This window comes from Archocentrus centrarchus, chromosome 15 (assembly GCF_007364275.1).
Source record: "Archocentrus centrarchus isolate MPI-CPG fArcCen1 chromosome 15, fArcCen1, whole genome shotgun sequence".
NCBI lineage: Eukaryota > Metazoa > Chordata > Actinopteri > Cichliformes > Cichlidae > Archocentrus > Archocentrus centrarchus.
Window position 1 is genome coordinate 26,674,237 of NC_044360.1, and position 21,570 is coordinate 26,695,806.

At 40.6% G+C, this 21,570-nt stretch overlaps 1 protein-coding gene across 1 annotated transcript; it reads right to left on the reverse strand.

Annotated features, from left to right (window-relative positions):
- Positions 1-458: 458 nt before the first annotated feature.
- On the reverse strand, positions 459-19,191 carry valopa (vertebrate ancient long opsin a). Its single transcript, XM_030748332.1, has 5 exons — positions 18,497-19,191; positions 16,157-16,367; positions 10,976-11,093; positions 9,898-10,131; positions 459-4,378 (listed from the first exon to the last, which is right to left on the reverse strand). The coding sequence occupies exons 1-5, from the start codon at positions 18,858-18,860 to the stop codon at positions 4,133-4,135; spliced, it is 1,173 nt and encodes a 390-aa protein (XP_030604192.1). The 5' UTR covers positions 18,861-19,191; the 3' UTR covers positions 459-4,132.
- Between the last annotated feature and the right edge of the window lie 2,379 nt (positions 19,192-21,570).

The window sequence follows — 21,570 nt, forward strand, 5'->3', positions numbered from 1 at the left end:
ATCAAATATTCTGATCGCACACAGTTTGAAGTTAGACCTTCATAGACCTCAGGGGGTTAAAGTTATGGCTTTCAAAAATGACATGATCAACAGAGATCTCTGCAGTCTCTTTGGATTTCTTAATACAGTACATAATTCAGGTTTCACTTTTGACTTTGTAGCTGATGGTTCTCAACTTCCTCTGCCAACTCAGCAGAGGGTGTTGAGTTGAAGTCTGGGTTCCAGACTCATGACAAGTTATTTAGAAAAACCTCAACAATCTGGTGAGTCCACAAGCACTTGAAGCTGTACAGCAGAACAACTCTGGTCACTCCAACTTATTGGATGCATCATGATATCCGTGCTGCATCAAAGTCTGCAGTGTTAATACATTTTATCCAGAGCTGCTAAGCACACTATGAAAGTTCAGGTTTTCATTATTATTTTTGTTAGTGAAAAAAGTAGCAACAGCTCATTACTGCTTTTCAAAAAATATGTATATACTTTAATACACACATTTTTAGAACCACAGTGCATCTATGACTTGTACAGTAGTACTCATGAAACCACAAACAAACAGCTGAACAATTCTTGACATGCCTCTACAAGTAGTACACAACAAACAGATGCAGCAATGTGAAATTCACTGTAAAGAGGTGAGAAATAGGAGATTTAACCCATCTAAGAATGCTTCCCCTTCCCCTCATCAGCATTCAGTGCAGTCTGTAATCCTTTGCACCAAAATGTAACACAGGCAGGTTTGTTTGATTTATAGCCTGTGTGATCTTCAAGGTGAAGTCACTATATGCATCTGCTGCATCTACTGCTGCTGAACATTGTGTATGTGTCAGGTGCGGCACAGCTTAGGGAAACATTAAAAGAATGCTTATGGGTGCTGAGTGCTGACACTTAAAACACGAAGTTGGGATTTTTGACAACCATAGATGGTAGTCGAGTAGCTGAGCAGTTGTGATACTGATGCACAAACATCTTGTCATTCACATGTGAGCCATCAAACATCTTTAGAAACGCTGTTGCACACATGAACATGTTTGAAATCGCTGCTCTCTGGTTCTCCTCTCACTCCTCTCAGTAGTCAGAGCTGACTGTCTTTGCACTCATGTGGGATGCATCCTAACCGCTTGGCTACTGAGTTACCCAGACACATATTAAAGGAAACCAGTGTGCTAACCAAGAGGGATAATAGTGTGGAAGTGAAATATATTGGAACTCAGTTCTGTTTTTGAAGGGTTTGTTTGTTTGTTTGTTTGTTTATTTTTTAAGGTTAACCCCCCTCCCCCCCAAAATAAAAAATAAGAAATTCCCCGTCTTCAGTCAGTCAGGATCATTACTTTAACAATTCAAAATATCAGAGTTATAAAGGATAGTTATTATTTTTCATCACATTCCCAGGGCCTAAAACGTTTATATCCACCCCATCAGTATTTTTAACATTGGCCATCATTTATTAACAGTGCAAACACACAAATCAGTGCATGAAACATTTGTACCTGCCTTTTGGTCATAATTTATAGTTTTCCAAAACACTCTAAACTACAAAATGCAATTAAATTGCATGTAAAGAATACTAAATGGTAAGGTTTAGGCTTTAGCCTTTTAATTTAAACATATTCCAGTATTCCTTATCTCCTCTGATCATATATTTCATTAAAACTGATTTTGGTATCATTGCTGGATGTCACCACTTGCATCACTTATTCCTGGCAGTTTCTTGGCTCTATCCAATGAACGCTGGAGAATCGTTTTTTGTTTTTTTGTTTGTTTTTTCATTGCAGTGATTTTATAATATCAGGCTGACAAATCACACGCTCCTTAACCTGTGTTCTTCTTTTTCTTGTAGTTGTAGTTTTGTTTTTTTCACTTCAGCATCTTCATAAGGTCCGTTTTGCTATTTAAAGTTTGACTTGCCCCAAAATTGGTGACAGAAGTTGTGACTTAACTTGCTCCAAAAGATCACCTGTGGAGGTTCTCGGCTGATTTCTTTTTGTCGAAATGCAAGTTTGAAAGTCGGCCTTAATATCGCCACTTGAGTCAAATTGTGTCAACCAACCAACACGTTAGAATTGTAAGCCACAGTGAACTTTGTATGTAAATCCTCGACCCAGTGGAAGTGATATTAATTAAAAGTGAAATCTTCAGACTAAAATGATTATTATAATCCACTCGATTTTGTTATCGAGGCTGCTCTTGCAACCCATCTGTTAAGTGGCAGATTCTAATATAGATAATGCACACACACGCGCGCACGCGCACACACACACACACACACACGAAATGTTGTCATACAAGAAGAACATACTGTAATTCAGTAATTAAACACAATGACATAAAAATTTCTGACAGACCTGAGTGTGGTGTAAACAAAGAAAAATTGATAATATATAAAGAAAGAAAAAAAAAGGCCAACTCTGGTGGAAAACTGAATCTCTACAGGTAATAATGTCACCTTTTTTTTTTTTTACTTTATATTGCTCTAAGTTGACTTTGCATGAAATCTGAATTGCCCAATTTTGTCCACAAAAATTACCAGCTCTTTTTTCTTTGAGATATTTTAGTAAAGAAGTCTTGCACGCTCCTGCCCAGGTAGCATACAGCTGGTTACATGACTTTGTTTTTCCTTTTACTGAAATCAGCAATCTGTTTCTGAAACTGAACCACAGACAGTTAGCAGCTCTGAAAATAAAGCCACAAGCTAAAGAAGCTAAAAAGAACAGAGGTCTTCAGTGGTTTTTAGCACAGTGACCTTTTAACAACACACACAGTTTATTCACTCTTGGCACAAATATTGATTAATGCAGGTTTAAGTTCCAAAGACATGTTTCTAAAGTTTTTTTGGACCTGACAACAAAGCGAGAGTCATTAAATCTTTGACAAGACAGAAGCTAATGTGACAGTCCTCTTCAGCACGGTCTGTTGTTGTTACGCTGATTACACCAAGGTGTCACAGTTAACTTGACACAGATGCACTGATGCTTAAAAATGCTGGATTTTACTCCTTTTACTCCTGACCACACATGAATGAAACACACACACTGGAAACGAACACCATACCGACACTTTTTGAAACCCAGTGAGTCACTGCTTAGCATACAACAGTGTTTTTGACAAATACCCAGTAATAGTGAATGAACATGCACCACAAAATCAAGTAGAAGACATACTGCAACACTGACTGCTACATCTACTGTAGCTACTGCTGAAGTCCTCAAAAGTGACAGTATCTAGCTTCAATATTGCTGTTGAACTGTGCTTGTGATGGAACACTCATTGCTTTTAAACATGGCTAACTAGCAAAGCCACCCTTGTGCTAGTGATATAGTTATTGGTGCATTTCATCACAGCTCCTATAGTGAGCTTACCATAAAACCAGCAGTGATCTGCAGTGTGTGTGTATAGATGTGCTGATCCTCTGCTGGCACTACATTAACATGCTGTCCTCCTATATCTACAACAGAGGCAAAAAGGAGACAGGCATCTCGAAGCCCTCTTGACCATCTTTGCAAAAGATAAAAGCTTTGACCCAAACTAGTTTACGCGGGATACACTAAAGGAAAAAAAAAATATTCAAATTCAGAGACTGCTCCGTCCGTTTGAGAGCAGAGATGAATGAAGATTGCTGCCAAAGCAAATACTGAAACAGCATAGAAAAACAACACTTTCTCTGCAGGCACCATCATGGGGCTTCAAAGGAGAAGGCGAGGACAAGATGAAAGGCTGGATGCATTGTGATATTTGAAACACACTGGCTAGCCCTCAACTAACTGATGTCAAGGTTTGTGGGTTTTGATGTACCTTTTTTTTATTATTATTATCAAGTGCCCTCTGTTGTGCGGTGATGGTCAAGAGAACATCCAAGACGTTCTTGAATAACAGGACACAGGAGCAATGGCAAGCAAATATTTACAAGATATCTACAGGGTAAAGCTCTGAAATTTCAGTCTCTACAGTTCTTTCCCCTCAGTCTCTTTTTCAGTCGTATACTGAACATCTGCCAGAACACTCTGGACCATAAAATTTCTTGTCTTGTCTTTACCCTTAATTATCCTTGAAATGCAGGCGATGAGGGGTTTTTACACAAGGGTGTCTATGTACTCTCAGGGAAAGAGAACACCTACTGGGGTGAACTGTGTTGTTACATTGGGCACACTTTGTTCTCTGGGATGGGAAGCTGAGCAAACGAACCGCAGTCGGTGGGAGAATCAGATCTGAAGTCCGATCTGGGCGATGTAGTGCTGCCCACGGGGATGTGAGCCGCAATGGCTGACATTTCTCCCGTGTGACTCTCGGCAGTGATCCCAGGTCGATCTGTGGTCTGATTCAGGTTGCTCTCTGGGATGGTCCCCACGCCGGTGAAGTGCTGGATAAGACACTTCCTGAACTGGACAGAAAGCAAAACAACTGATTAGAAATGGAGGTCATTTTCCTCTTATTCCATGCTCACATGAAAATGCCATATAATGTTAATGTAAAGATTTCAGTCAAGAGCTAATGTTCACTTTCATTAATGTAATGGCTTCAGTTGTTCTGACTCTGAATCAGCTGTCTTGCTGTTGAACCAACAAGTGTTGAGGTTACTTACTGGAATACTTACTTCCGTGCGATGTTTATACAATAACATTCAACACAATGTGTTCCAAGTACTTTTGTAAAGAGTATTTCCAACACTTCTGTGTCTCGATCTATTACGAGAAATGCAAGTATTAGGAAGCGACGCTCCCCACGAGCAATAATGGGACCACACTGACGCATCACAATAACAACAGTAATCACTGTAGTATCTACGTTTACAGATATACAGTCATAGTCCAGAGCAAAATGCTGTCCAATTTACTGTGGATAACAACTTTTTACATTCGCTTAACAGCTACATGTGTCCATAACCGTCAAGTCTGGTGTTGGAATGTAGCTTTGGCTATATGCACACACTTCGCTGGTGGACCGGTAAAGCTGTCAGTTTACCGGTTGATCTGTTCTCACCCTCACCTATGATCACGAGCTCTGGGTAGTGACCAAAAGAACGAGATTGCAGATACAAGTGGCAGAAATGACCTTCCTCCGAAGGGTGGCTGGCCTCCCCCTTAGAGATAGGGTGAGGAGCACAACCATCCGAGAGGGGCTCAGAGTAGAGTTGCTGCTCCTCCACATTGAAAGGAGCCAGTTGAGGTGGTTCAGGGATCTGACTAGGATGCCTCCTGGGCACCTCTAGGGTGAGGTGTCCTGGGCAAATCCTACTGGGAGGAGGCCCCAGGGCAGACCCAGGACATGCTGGAGAGATCATATCTCTCAGCTGTCAAGGGGCACCTCAGTGTTCCCCTGGATAAGGTGGAGGAGGTGGCTGAGGAGAGAGAGAGGTCTGGGTTTTTCTGCTTAGGCTGCTGCTGCCCTCCGGATAAGCAGAAGAAAATGGACGGACGGACGGACACACAATATTGGAAACTGCAGCGGGGGGGTTTCCTGTCCCTTTCAAATAAAATAAACAGTACTCAAAATCAAGTCAGTGTAGCTCTACAGCTAAGCTCATTTGTAGTTATTTCCTTTAGTTACATACTAAGAGCAGTCTTCTCATTCCTATGGGTCAGTGCAGGGCACCAGAGTGGCTCCATAAACTGTAAATCGTGTATTTTGACTGTACAGAGATGTCCGTGTATAAGATCAGCTCTAATATGTTACATTCTGAGACCTGTTTAAACTACAAGAGGTCCACAAGCTTGACGTTTACTGGTCTGAACCCCTCTAAAGAGATCACATTTGTGTCTGAGGGCTCGAATTCTCACGAGAAAATAAATACAGGCTGGTATCTTGTCAGTGCTCGATGAGGCAGGTGAGGTAGTTTCCTCATTAGTGATCTGCTGACAGCCGTCAATGTGCCACCATTACTCAGATGCAGTTCTGCAGAAAAAAAAAATTGCCAGATGGATAATCCGTGAAGAGAGAAGAGATGGAGTTCTTCCTGTCTCACTTCAAGACATTTAACCAGTTACAATGTGTACACTTATCTTATGAAATAAGACAGGGGAAATGTAGATGCATGCATGGTCAATTAGATCTTAATTGCCAGCCTAAAGCCCATTTTGTACAAGACTAGTATGACCAAGTTTATTTGGAAGGTTTTCTTTTCTCTGCACCTTTCTTGCGCCTCTCACTCAAGAATCACAGATGCTCCGATGGAAACTGCATCTAAAAGTTTGACAGCAGTTTAGGTTTAAATTCAGGAGGTTCATGTTGCTTCACGGTATGGAAACTATTTTACATCCAGGCTACCAATGCTTGTTGCTGTCACATTAAAGCAAATATTGATGATCTCAGTTGGTGCTGAACAAAACCAAGATTTTAGCTTTAGGTTGTGACTCTTGGTGTGGATGTATACTTGATCTGGGTTTTTAACAGAGTTCAAATGTGTTTTTCAGCCTTGTGGCTAACTCTGAGCTGGCTCTTTTCAGCTCAAATTAAATACAAATTAAAAGGAACAAAATTATGACCATTTGTTTGCACACTGAGAGCCTGAAGCCTCGAAAATATTTATATTAACAAAGTAAAAAATTTTCAAACTTTCATTAAATATGCTGAAGTTATTATACAAACATAACAGCTGATTCTGAGGGAGGTTGGGAGGAATAGCTTGTCTTTTTTTGTTAAATGGCCCATACCCTTTAAGGCTATGACACAAAATCAGTCCATCCATCCATTTTCCTTTTCCTTATCCTTTTCAGGATTGCAAAAAACACAAAAACTTTTCATCCAACTATAAAACCTGTCTCTAAGCAAAATCAGTGATTCCAGACTATAGCAACTATCTGTATGACCCACAGTCTATAACTGCACGAGCACTGCCCCCTCAGAAACACACAACAGTAGTGAAAATGGCATCCTGTCAATGGGTGTTCTTGGAAGAGCACAGCCATTTTCAGCAGCTCCTCTCAGACAGCCCTACAGTCATTGGTTCCCACATTGTACCAACACTAAAAACAGTAACTGACCTTTTTCCGTCTCCCACTAGCCTTGAGGAGAAATCACCATTCCCGACCCTTGATGAGCGATCTAACTCTCCTAACTGTTCCCCTCAAACCAGCAATGTTGTTCCAAGCGTGACAGTAACACCTCTGCTATCCTCTGGTGCAATAAAAAAGCAGCGTGCTGCTATTACGACAGCGCTGCATTCAATATCCGTTCCTCCTGTGACCAAAAATGTGTTGTAGCTTTTTATATTTAATGGTTGTATAAAGCTTTCTTCCAATAAAACAACAGATTTAAAGCACTCACCCACTGAGACTAATGTCATAAAATATCATCTTAATGTGAATAGCCTGAAACATATTAGTTCTATATAACAGCTACTTCCACCTTCTTCTTAAAAGTTGACAGTACTATATATTAAATTTGTCTGGTCACAAACTGAGACAGGTCCTGGGCAGGTAGAACATAGTCACTGGTTTATAAGAACTCATGCTTACAGCTGTGGCGAAATATAAGGTTAAAAAGTGAATTAAAACATTAATATACTTTCATTTAAAGAGACTGAGCATTGCGTGAACTTCAACATTGAGTTAAGATACAAAACTTTGTGGCCCTTTTTGATTGCTGAATATCTGATACATCACTTGGACCCAGTTTTGTTTTCCTTGTGCTGTTATGGTCCTGGAATTCTTTCTGGTTCACTGAGTTGATGCCAACTGTTTCTGTGGGCCTATTATGGCACAGGTGATGCCAACTACAGTACCATCTATAAGCTTTTCTTTTGAATTCAGTGAATACAGCTGTATCACAAGCTTCCTGGCACGAATTTGTTATATGGATTCATATCCACTTTCTGTGCAAAGTGCGCAGATTGCCCACGTTTTACTTGTGTGTATCAGGATGTAGATATATACACTGCAACACTTTTTTAAGTTTTTTCCATTGTCAGTGAGCTACCCATTGCCATAATTAGTTAATTATATATTCACACAAGCTCACTCTCGTGTTCAGTACACAGTGGAAATGGTAAAACAACTTCAACTATGTTATAGACTGTATAACATCTTCCAGTGTGTTACTTATACTTTGTGTGCTTATGGCAAAGCTGTCCTTCCAGTGCAAGCTGAACAATCTCTTTATGTTAAGCTGCAGCTCTGATCATTTGTTACCCTAAAGACCACCTGGCTGATTATGCACGTTATCTTACAAAATGCAAGCACATAAAATTCCGTCATCCTTCATTTGCTTTTCAGCTACACCTGACTAAGGTGCTCCCTGGTACATGAACTATATATCAAGATTTCTAGTTTTGAGTTTCATTAAACAGAGTAAATGGCAGAGGGAACACGATGAAAGGATTTTGTTTTCTGAATATGGCTCAAGATTTTGTGGTGCTCTTTGAGCTTTAACATACAACTGGAGGTGGTCTGTCTCTAAAACTACAGGTAGGTATTGTAGTAGTCATGCATCATGGAAGTCACCCCCAGACTCTGCCTCACCTCACCTTGTTATGTAACCCACAGAGAGAAAGAGTGAGAGAGAGAGAGAGAAAATATGAAGCGGTGGAGGGCACTTGAGTGTTATGAGCATTAGCAGCTGGGCTGTTTAGACCTGCTGGCTAGGTGTTATTTACATTCAGTGGGTCTGGCTGACCTACTAAAACAGCAAATACAGCTCTGAAGTGGGGCAATCTGATGGCGATTACATGCAACAGACTGCTGGCAATAACCTGATCTAGGCCCTGTGCCAAGCACATGCATGCAAATGTATGTAGGCAGGTCTAAATGTCATATTTGGATAACCTGACTTGACAGTTTTAACGTTGGCAGTGCTGTAAAGAATACTATCAGAAAATAATCAAAACTGTTTAGGGGCAATTGTACAACATGCAAATGAGGAGCCATAAAAGGCTGCTGGAGTAATGCAGGAGATGTGATATTAAGCTGCATTTTGCACAGTGGTAAAGTTAAAGGAAACTGATATGCATTCTGATAATTAGTCACAGCTTACCAATATTAGTTCTGCTGTGTCTTTGCTAAACATGAGACTTCACCAATCGAGCAGCAACCAGCCCTGCCAGTGTTTTGCTTAAAGGCAACTCTGCTTCTGCATCTAAGCACAGTACAGCTATCCTGCAATTACCTGCAATGTGACACGTGTACCAGTAATAAAACCGTTCATGAGCTTGTGGCTACATTTCACTTCCACATAATTAGTTTTACTATATGTTTGTTAAAGTAAAAAATGGGGTGACTCAATAAATGATGATTTCTGTTAGGGTTCTTTAAAAAAAAAGGTGATTAAATAAAGTAATAATTAAGACTTTTTTTTTTAGAACGTGACACTTGTCAGTGAACAGTCTCTAAATCCAGCTGTTTATATCTGGTAGCTGTGAGACGCAAGTGTGAACTGACAACATTTAATAAATGCTCTGAGTAAAGAGTGTCTTAAAGTGAAAATATCTGTGGTTTATACCATCAAGCGAACAAAATACATCCAGTGTGATGATAATTAAAAATTGTACATGATGTATCAATTAAGAAGAAAATCTCCTTTAATAATGTGTTCAAAAGCTGCAGTCAAAATTCAGGTTTTTGTCCCTCACACTGACAAAAGCAGCTAGACAGCAGAGTGTAAAATTATACACAGTAAATGGCATGAAGAAATGTCAGCACCAGCCCTTTCATAGATGTAAGCCTCACATTTTATTTATTTATTTTTTTTAGCAGACCGTTGTGCCCTCTGGATTTCATGTTTCATTTATTCATTCACCACGCACTGAGGAACAGGCCTGACCTGTATACTGCTGTATACTAAAACAGCTTTCACATACAAGCAGTAATGGGGTATCCAGGAAGGAATGAAGCGACTAAATTAAAGCAATGCTTACTAGTATGACTAAAGTAAAACTGAGATCCTCAGGCTCTAAAAATGACCACTTACCTGTTTGTTCATGAAGACATAGATGATTGGATTGTAGACGGCAGCTGTCTTGGAGAAGAAGGCTGGGATAGAAGCCAGTCTTGGATCAAGTTCAATGGTTGGATGGGCTGTGACCAATATGGAGAAGGCTGCGTATGGTGTCCAACCCACCATGAATGCCACAATCATCACCACGACCATGCGGGTCACTTGGCGCTCAGGTTTCTTGGCAGTGGCCAGACGACCGTGAGATACCTGACAGTAACAAAAACATGTATGCAGTCATGTTAAAAAAAGGGAGTTTTAAGTACATCCTGTGATTGTTAGCTTTTAGAGCCCCCTGCTTTACAACGATGCTTCTGTTCATTGAGGTTGGCAGGCATTTGTTTATGCACAGCTCTCTTAAGGCCCCTGCCACAGTATTTCAGGTAGCCATTGCAACACCTTTATTTTTATTTCTTTTTCAGCCATTCTGCTGTAGATTTGCAGGTGTACCTTCTGTAACTGTACTGTCATGAACTTAAATATTTAACGCACTAACTGAGGCCTGTAGCGTCTGAGATGGGAGCTCTCGGGTTCTTTGAAATTTCTCTGAACATTACATCATCTGACCTTTGGGTGAATTTGCTGGGAAAATTGCAGCATTGAATGCTCCAGACCGACCGGACTGGAGTCCTGTGAAAACTCTCTTTTTCACATGACTGTATATGTCCATCAGCTGGTAGGTAATATCCAGCCATTTTCATACAGGTGGACCACACAGCCATTATAACCTCACACTTTCTTGAGAGATGAGTAAAGGTAATGTCAGCTGCAATGAGCAGTCCTCCAGTATCTGATATTCCTGAGTCACAATGATTATAATTATCCCATCAGTACAGTACTGGAGTCTGGGTTTTTCATCCTTCCCACTGAGCTCTCATTTTGACTTCAACATTTCTGTCATTTTGAAAACTTTTGAAAAGTATAACTGAAAGTAAACTTGTGTGTGTGTGTGTGTGTGTGTGTGTGTGTGTGTGTGTGTGTGTGTGTGTGTGTGTGTGTGTGTGTGTGTGTGTGTGTGTGTGTGTGTGTGTGTGTGTGTTGTGTAAGAACCGACCTTCCTGAGCTTCCGGAGGAGCTTTCCATAGCAGTAGAATATCACTCCAAGAGGCAAAATGAAACAGGTGACGAAGAAAGTGAGGATGTAGCTGTGATCTGTCATGTTGGTTGAATACCTGTTGACAGATGGACACAAAAAAAACGTTTGACTTCATTTTAAACCAGCTGCACTGTATCTACCTGTGAATCCCTTTGAGGAAAAAAAAAAATCTAAAATATCATTCTGAGATTTCCAAAACAAAAAAACAAACACTTTTCACCTCATTTGAGTTTCAGTTCAAAAGGGACATTTTACAGTTGACACAAATTTCTCTGACTCAAAACAGCCGAGGCTGTTGATTTTTGTTTCGTGTTGAACTCTGAAATGTGGCTGAGTTGGAAATTTGCAATGGTGCATTTCACACCTCATTCATTATTGGAATGCATGGTGCTAAATAAAAAACACTGAGGTTGTATTTAGTTGACAGTAGAGTTGAGGGGAATTGTTAGATTTGCACAGAAATTCTGAGCCCTGTGACAGCAGCTCACTGGAAGCCCTGAAAATTTTAATATCTGTAGCAATGTGTAGCTGTGAGGCCCCCTCATTGAGACTCTCCTTCTTCATTCAGCACTCTGAAAGGCAGGAGATGAGCATAGCATACTCTTTTTTTAATTTATTTTTTTCACTGGACCAAATGAAGCATTTAATTTTCCTCAGTAACGCCATCTACTGGTCAGTAGGCCAAATTAACGTGCAATTCAATAATGTAGTCACTTGTGCATACAGGCAGACAGCATTTAAATCACCTCCAAGAGTCATTTTTTTTAATGAGGTGAATTCCTGCACTGCTGCTGACTACTCGAGCCATCCCCAAAATTAAATTAGCTAACAGAATCTTTCTCTCCACCACCAGCTGGTGTCCTTTTTCTCCAACAACCTGCCAGTCAGAGAAAATCTCTTCATTCTCACTGTGGGAAACAGCGCTGCTTCACATTAGGAAACAGTGAGATTTCGATAATTCTACTATTACCACTACTTCTTAGGAACTTCAGCATGTAAATTTAATCTAATCTGTTACGGAAATATTAATATTAATCAGAACGTAAACTATAAGTTTACAACATCTCAATAGGTTTTTTATAGAAAAAATAATACCTTTCTTTCATATGTTAATGTAGTTGTTTGATGTGCTGAACTATAAAGTAGCAATGTTTCGCTACATTCTGTTTCTGCCCGTAATGCTAACTAGCATTACTCAACACATTTATGTACTTTAATTAAACGACTGTAATTGAAAACGAAGAAAGGAAAAAACAAAAAAACTTAAACATTAGCTTACCTGGCAGCTTTCAAGCTAAGCTAATGCTTATGTAACATCATCAGTGAGTAGTAGTTAGTAGGGTTATGTTTAGCTAGCTTTTCGCAGGTCTATTCATAATTGCATTATCGTATGTTATGTGCTGGCAAGAGCATGCCCTTTTAGAAACAATGAAGAACAACCACTGCATTAGGGAAAAAACACATTTCATAAAACACACCTGAAAAAACTGTCACACAGGTTAGAAAGCCTGCGATCATTAAAATTAAACTCAGAACACCAGCGATTGAGTGCATGTATATGAACCTAGCACTAAAAACAGGGAAATTTGTGTTTGGTTGATTATTTCTTTTTTGTAACAATGTAACCCTTGGAAAGTCTTTGTTTCCCCTTGAAAGGAGCCATATGTGTAAGGAGAATGCATTTGTGGGTTTCACGCAGGAAAAACTTGCCAAATCTCATTCTGCTAATGACTCTTTTGAGCATCTAGTACCCCAGATGCTGAAAATCAGGTTTGTCATCATTGGAGGCAATCTCAATGCAGAGAGATATCAAGATGAGATTCTGCAGCAAGTGGCAATCCCACATCTCCACAGTCTGGGATTGAACTCTATCCTTCAAGATGGCAATGCTCGCTCCCACCGAGCGCGTTTATCAGATTTGGGAGTGGAGAGGATGGAAGTGCCTGCCTGCAGTCCTGAACTCAACCCTACTGAACACTTGGGGGATCAGCTTGGGTGTGCTGTTAATGCCAGAGTGACCAGCACAACCACACTGGCTGAGTTGCGACAAATGCTGGTTGAAGAATGAGACAGCAGTGTGTGACCAAGCTGGTGAGCAGCATGACGAGGAGGTGCCAGGCTGCTGAGCCTGTGTATGGTTCTTCCACATCCTGCTGAGGCCACTGTTGGTTAAAGGAAGAAATTGTTAAATTGCTAATATATCTTATTTCTTCAGACTTCAATCATCTAATCCAATAAACACCGAAAAAGAGTCAATAGCAGAGTAAGCTGTTTGGCATTGGCAGAGTAGATTTGGCAAGTTTTTCATGGGCGCAACCCCACGTACCCAACTCTGCTGCTCAACCTACAAATGCATTTTCCTTACAAATGTGGCTCCATTTAAGGGGAAATAAACAGGCTTTCCAAGGGTATATGATTTATTGCAAAGAAGCATTGTTACAACAAAGAAATAATCGACCAAACACAAATTTTCTTACTTTTTGTGCTAAGTTTAGTTAAAGGTTGACCTGTGAATATGAGAACTTTATTAGTTTTGGATCAGCCCATGTGCCAGTCTGGATAATGACTCCAGATGCAAAATAATCAGCGGTCAGTGTTCAGTAATGATCAGTAGAAAATAAATTTACAGTGGTAATCAGGGGTAAAGACCAAGGTATACTACTACTAATCAGAGCTGCAGTGTCCAAAATGTTCCACTTCCAACATCTTTGAATCACTGAGTAGCAAGTGCTTTAGACTTGGCACAGGCATTATAAATGAAAATCAGAATATGTGTTACAGCGTGAAGGACATAAAGTCAACCTCTATGGATGGCGTCCAAGAAAAACAATACACGTACTTGCTTACTTTTTGTCACAAAACTGATTTGCTAAAGATTATAAAAAAAAAACTACAGATGACTTTGTGTCCAGAAGAGATCAAAATTTGTTTGGCTCAAGTTGTATCCAGTATGTTTTGCATGATTCTGACCATAATCATGCAGCAAAGATAGTAGTGTAATGATGGGACACAGTGAATTTCTGTGAGTTATCCTGTCAGCCAGCAGTCTGTTGGCTCAGCAATCTCCAGAAGCCTGGAAGAACAGCTAAAATAGCATCTTTCCAGAAATTTAGGCAACACTGGAATCCGCCATGCATAGCATGAAGATCTCAAAAGACGGTCATGTTCCAGTATTCATTTTGGCCCTTTATGCGGATGACTGCCTTTTCTCAACATTTTGTCTTTGAAAAATGGTTCTAAAATGAAAGCTGCACTGAAGTCTCTTGAACATCATGTGGATTAACTTGTTACACTTTCCAGCAGAGAAAAAAATAGTTCAAAAATATATTTTTTTTGCCTTTTTATTGACAAAATCGAAGAAAAATATTCTCAATAACAAACATCAAGAAAATGCATAATTTTTTCAGCCATGTTTGCTGGGTTTTGTTGCACTGAGTTATGGGGCCTATATTTTCAGTATGTTAAATCTGAGCCATTTTTAATTTTACATTATAGCAAATAGCTTCCTTAATGTTATGTTATGCTGTAAATGGCATTGTGCAGGGGTGTACTCACCTATTTACTGTAGGCTAGTGTCTCTAGTTGACAAGGAAACTGAGCGTTAGGACAACCTCACAAAAAGATCTCCTAACAAGACCAGGGATTTGAGCTGACACCCTCCCATCTGTGTGTGTGTGTGTGTCTTTGTAATAAATATCCTGCACAACACCTGAGCAGCAGAAATGATTTTAAAGAAAGTCAGTAGCATCCAGACTCCATAACAAAGGTGCAGATACCTACCGACACTTCCATGACAACATGTGCAGTCCTTTAAAAGCCAGTGCTTCCGGCACTGAATATCTGCATATATACATATATGTATAATAAAAGATGCACATAAATGAGGCTTTTAAAATGTATTAGGCTGTGCATGTTGCAACATCCTGAACCTCACACCTGTTCCTGCTGTTAACCAAATATATTCTGCCAGCACTCACGCTGTGTGCAGCCAGAGGTGTAGGGGATTATATATGTGCTGGGTATCTCCATAAGGTGATGTTTTAATTGCATTGTCTGGACAATTTGTTCTGGCGCTTCTTCTAAGCAGTGGCTCTCCAGCAGGGCTTGAGGCAAACTCTCAGCCCCTATCTGCACGCCTTTGATCAAAGCAGCTAAATAGCATTACCCAGATGACACCCTGAGGGCCAAGGTTAGAGGAGACCTATTTTTTTTTTTTTTTTTCCCATAAGACACACGGCCAAGCTAAGATGGCTAAAGCAATGTAGATCTGAGCGACATGGCTGAGAGAAGAACGTCTGTTTGCTCCATTTCTGGGGTTTAAAGTTTAAGTTGAACCAATAAAATTTGTAAACATCTAAAATCCAGTGAAGTTAGTTCAGGTCTCTTGAACCAGCTGTATTATCTAGCACATTAAATTCTGCCATCATCATGTTCAACCTAATGAGGTTACTCACATGCATGTAAATACAGTCTTAGTGGCAAACCCTCAGAGGATTATCCTTCTGCATTGCCTCTGAGTATTTTAGCTCCTGTAAACTTGTGGTTTTGATTTCTGTCTCAGTACCACAGCTCTCGCCAAACTCATTCAGCTTCAACAGCCAACTGAGGCATAAGACTTGCAAACCAAACTTGTTAGTTTTATCTATTAGCTTAGCACGCCACCCTCTCATCCAAATGTAGTCACTTCTGGATCCAAAAAAACAACATAAGAGCAGCCTAAACACTAGCGTTGAAGCTTCCAGAGTCCATAAACCAATAGGTGACGTCACTGCGCCTAATTTCATTTATTGATTACACACTATGCTTTGCCCGTTTCTTGCTGCAGCTATGATTCCCAAACCACAATTTATTAATATTTAACCAAATGCAGCTATTCATTCTGAATTGGTGCGTAATATATTTAGAAGCCATGGTCTTCAGAATTAAACTTAAATCACAATTTTCTGTTGAAGTCAATACTCAAACCTCGCTGTCTGAAATATACAACACGGTTACTTCCCTCGTAGCAAGAAAATAAAATCCTCTTTGAGAACTGAAGGGGGATTTTTTTCTGGTAATTTGTGTCAACTGACCCTTTCAGCTTTTTTTTTTTTCTGTCTGGTGGTTTGCACAGATGTAGGTAAAGTTCTCATTTCTCACCAGTCGGGCTCACAGGTGGTTCCAATCTTGCTTACAGTGTATCTGTTCCATCCCAGCACTGGAGGGAAGGTCCAGACGAAGGAGAAGGTCCAAACGAACAGCAGACCAAGGATCGCATGCTTCGCTTGCAGTCGGATGTTCCCCAGTGGCCGACAGATCACAAAGAACCGTTCAAAGGACAGAACAGCCAGGGACCAGAGGGCCACGATCCCTTAGGGAAACAGCAGGAGGTCAGTGTGGATGAGCTATGTGGGACAACAACCACCAGTGATACTGAGCAGTAAGTCCTGGATTTGGGGGAACATTCCAGTTTTGCATTGTGCCAGGGTAAATAGGACTCCCCTGGTGCTGGAAATAGTTTAATGATTTGAGTTGGGTGCATTAGGTTACACCTTAATGAGCTAAAAAAAAAAAAGGCAGTATTTAATTGTGGTAATAAGTCACTCTCACAGAGGAGTGAATTATCTATCTCTTCACAGTCAGATACTTCATGTGCATGCAAGTCACTGGAGAGGACAAAGTTTAAAGTTTTTAAAACTGAACATCAAAGGAGGTTTTTTTTTTCCTAGAAAAATTCAGTTTTTACCTGTTAAGTTTTAATGTATTTATCTGTAAGCACAGGTGCAGTACAAAGAACTAAAAATAGACACAAACAGAAAACATTCTCACCCTGAGCAGAATATTAATTGGCGCATCCATCCTGTTCGAGTGGAGAAGCTTGCTTAATTTAATGACTTTCATATTTACTCACACCCCTTTTTACATACGCACGCGTGTAACAGCAACGACACTGGAATTAATCATCTAAAAATGCTGTTAAAGCAAAAATTAGGGCGGCTTTTCACTGCAAGCCCGCTGAAGATGTAAGCTTCACTTCAGTGGGATATTGATTATGTATCAGCATAGCTTCTTCAGTTATCATCTACAGTTTTAGCAGCAGCCCAGATTTGTATCTTAGGATATCTTTGTATCTGCTTGGTGTCCTAGTATATAGCAACACGAGTCATTTGTTTTTACTCATTCAGTAATAATGGTACGCTTTTGGGGTGGTAATGCAGTGCATTACAGCAATTTATCCATGCAAATAATCCATAAACCAAAGATCAATACAAATCAATTCATTGACTTTTGTATTTAACATCACTGGCTATATGTATGTTCTGGGGACAGTTGCCATCAACTAATGCACAGCATAATGCAGTTCTGGTCAAGAGCCATATAGGATACTGCAACTCATAAGGATCAAAGCTGGCTCATTAAAGCGCCACACACGACAGTGATTTGATAATATTCTCATTAAGTTGCATGAGGCTAAAAATTCATTATAAATTAATATTTCCTGTTGACATTCAGTCTGTCAATTTCACAGTATTTGACAAAAACATCCTCTTACTTCATGTTCCACTCCCCTGTAAAACCACGCTACAAATCCAATAAGGCTTCACATTAAAATGATTACGGTTTTGTTTTTTTTTCTGTTGATTTCATGTACTGCAGATATCTCACCAGATGTCCATGATCGCACACTGCAGGGGAACCTCTGCATGCTGTCTTACTCAGAGATCAGAAAGCTAACCCACTGACTTAAATGTTATTGGTGGTCACAGTACTGGTAACCCACTGACAGCAAGTCATGCACCAAAGCAAGTGGGAAGGCTTCTGTACCAGGATGGCTTTGAATTCTGCTTTACAGACTTGCCATGGGTTTCTGTTAGTGGTGCAAATACCATTCAGGTACACTTTAAAAATCTTACACATCAGATAAAACACAGCTCCAAAAAAACATAATACCTATAGTTAGCAGTGAGACTGACACTATAGTGGGTTTCTGGATGCTTCCTTGAAGAGTTATAGTTTTACTTTGGATGCAAATATCTATCATCCCAATCCTTGTGTTTTGGTGTGCTAATTACAAGTGATGTTTAAAGGGTGTATATCAGGTAGAATGGATTTTCAAATATTAAAGTCTAGGGCTGTTTAAAGTTGCTTTTAAAAACTCTACACATTGATGGATACTAGAATTCAGTTATTATTTCAGCATTCCTCCTGTCACTGCTAGAAGGTAGTGCTTTTATCCTTTTAATCTTGTCCAAGGAAAGCAAGCAAAATTCCTGACTCCAAAACGTTCTGTCAACCAGAGGCACTGATTCTTTATTTGACCTGGCTCCCAGAGGCCCTGGTTTATTAACAGGTGCTCAATGATAACACCACACACACACACACACATACACACCATCTAGTTAAAAAAAAAAAAAAAAAGCAACGACACCAACAGCTGTGGAAGTTGCGTCCATGCATCCCTGCCATTACAATAACAGGGGGGAAAAAGTGTTAACCTACCGAAAAAAGTAACTGCAAATCCCTCCAAGACGCAAGCCCACTTCCCGAGGAAGAAATAACCCCTGGCGTTAGTCAGGAAACTTATTAGTCCACCGGTGAGGGAGACTAGAAAGTCGGCGATGGCCAGATTAACTATAATGTAATTCAGTGGCTGTCTGAGTTGTTTAAATTTGAAAGTGACAAACATGACCAGGAAATTTTCGGTTAAAGACAGCGAAGTGACCACAAACATGAGAACGGCCAAGATGGTGAAGTTCCACGGCGCGATGTTCTTGATGGGTCCATTAAAGGGATCATCAGTGGTAAAGAGTTCAGGTGACACAGTGTAGGACACAGCGTTCACTGACACACTAAAGGTTTCCATTGTCCGTGCCCACAGAGTCAGCTACCTGCTTGGTGACCCTAACCTTGGTCTCTTCTTGTCATACAAATAACTTCACATAGTCACTGCCGGACAGGCGCGCTCTATAGTCAGTTGTAACCGCGTCGCCTGCGCTGAGCACCCTGCGCGCTCCGGGACCCCTCTTTCCAAAAGTTCAGGTGTTGAGATCCGCGATGGCCGACGCGCATGGCGAAGCACCGGAGACAAAAATCCGCTAAAAGCGTTTGAGTGTGATTGTGCGCCGCTGTTGGAAAGCGCGAGCCTACGCGTGAGAGCAAAGCAGAGCACGGGTTGCACGGTGCGGTCAGGGGTGACGTCCTGAAAAAGCGCATGTGGACGAATGGCATCTTTGCGGCTCTTATATAGGCGGCTCCGGCATCGCAGCTGCCCTGCAGGACGCCCTCTTCATGCGCGCTTCTTTCCGAGCCGCGGACACTGATTACAATAAAGTCTCCAGACTTCACGCGCTCTCCGGATGAACCAAGCAGCACATAGCAGCGATCCAACTCTGTCTTTTTAATACGACCAGTAATTACTACCATTTATGATTAATGGGCTACATCTATTATGTGGCTGTTTTAGGTGCGTGCCTTTTTCAGCGCGCAATTTATTAGCAAAGCATAATTAGGCACCCCTGTAGGTTGATCGGTCACAGTGGACCTGGTGTATTCATCAAAATTAACTACAAATGTTCACCTTTTACCTATTTCCTTTAGAACTAAAACGTCTGGATAAGTAATATAAGTCCATTTACGTAATATTTTTATAAACCACTCTCCAGCATCAGGACAGGGAGGCACTGACCTGGATCTTTGAAATCTCAATCTAGAAGCCCACTCCATTCCACTGCGGATGTCCTAATGCCTCTGGACACACTTAGAGAACCAATGTTCCTGCCCCCACCGGTCCGAGGTGTTTTGGGGCACCTAGGAGATGTATTTAATTGTGGGCAGGTGTTTTTACTGTTGTAGCTAATGAATGTGTGTAAATTGCACATTGTTTAGGGGAAAGAGAATTTCTGATTGAGAAGCCTGCCAGCATTCCTCATTCATGTCTGTGTAACTTAACTGCAGCTGTCAAAAATATTCTTTCAAGCAAGAATGTGAAATATTTAGTGCTATTGAAAGGTGTGCATACAGAGAAACTGCCTCATATATTATTCCTACACAGTCTGAGACATTATTAGTTGCTCAAAGGTGATAGAAAATAACATCAGGGTGCATGCGGCACTAAATAAAACTGCTACTGACATTAAGTTTGTGTAATTCAGTGATGATACAATTCAGTCTGAGGCACAGCATGAAGGTTCAAAAGGATCAAGAGTTTCAAAAGGATTAGGAGTTGAAGATTAGTTCCAAATTCATTCCAAGTCAAACAAACGTGTCATCTATATTTTAGGTTTCACTTTCATGTTAACTTAGAGCCAGAACTTGAAGGTCAAGCCTGCACACAACTTTTCCCCTGAGGTGAATCACCTTCCTGCTGTCTCCATCTCAGCCCAGTCTTTGATCTAGTTCCCTCTTGTGGAAGCCAGCTTGTCACACCTCAGTGACCATCACGTAAATGAGGATTTATTGCCTGCTCTAACTGTCCAGACCTCTGTATGAATGCTTTTGTTTGGCAGGTGTTTTAAAGCACCTTTGCCAAGTCCAGCCTTGTGCTCAGAGAGTCAAAAGAGCAGATCCGGTTATTTTAGCTTTTGCTAAAATACTTTCCACGATTTTCTTCAAATACGACATCATTTAGCAGCAGCAGTGATTTTCTATCACACCTGACATATACTTTTGCACGAACACCTATGAGCTGTTACTGTAATTCAATGATGTAAATGTCAGTGATATAATCAATATGACAGCAGGATGAAATGTGACATCACTCTGGCACATTTGTTTTCAGTGCTGATGTTCCTCCTTTTCTGGTGACTGACAGCACAATTCCATCTCTTCTCTTGGCTCCATTGCATGTGTACCAGGGCAGTGACCTGCAGAACTGGAGTAGCTGTGGGACTGGATGGGAATGCAAGCTCAAGGGGGATGAGAAGCACTGGAAACTGAAGGACAGAGCTGGAATGGAAAAGTTAGTGGTCGCTCCTGAGATACTCTATAATGGTGTGGAAATGGCTGAAAATGGGAGAAGCTCATTTCTGTCTGATATGATAGACACCCACTGACAGAGTGAGTGTGTCACCCAAACTCCTTTCCAGTTAAGACGGAGCAGAAATTCAGCTTTGAAGCACTGACAAATATCTCACCCAATTCATCTTCTGGTTAGTTCTTATTAAAACACACACACACACACACACACACACACACACACACACACACACACACTCACTGCTTTTAAGAATTGTGTATTCAACAAGCATAGGTGGTGTATTTAAAGTTTTGTCACGCACCGGTCTGGTTATCAGAAGTTGAGTAAAAAATAAAAAGGTATTTTTGTGTACTTTGATGTATGCAGCAGATACCACACCAGTGTAAAGAAAACATTTTATCCTCCACTGCTAGCTCCATTCCAGGATCATCCACATGTGGCAGATGTCGGTAGTCAAGGTTCATTTCAGCTGGCGTTGTAACATCAAAATGCAGCTATGAGCAATTACAACCACGGTGGGAATACAAGTTTTACACTGAGTTCAGCGTAATAAGAGAACTCATTTGCTTCCATTTGCAAGCATATTCCCAGCTCATGA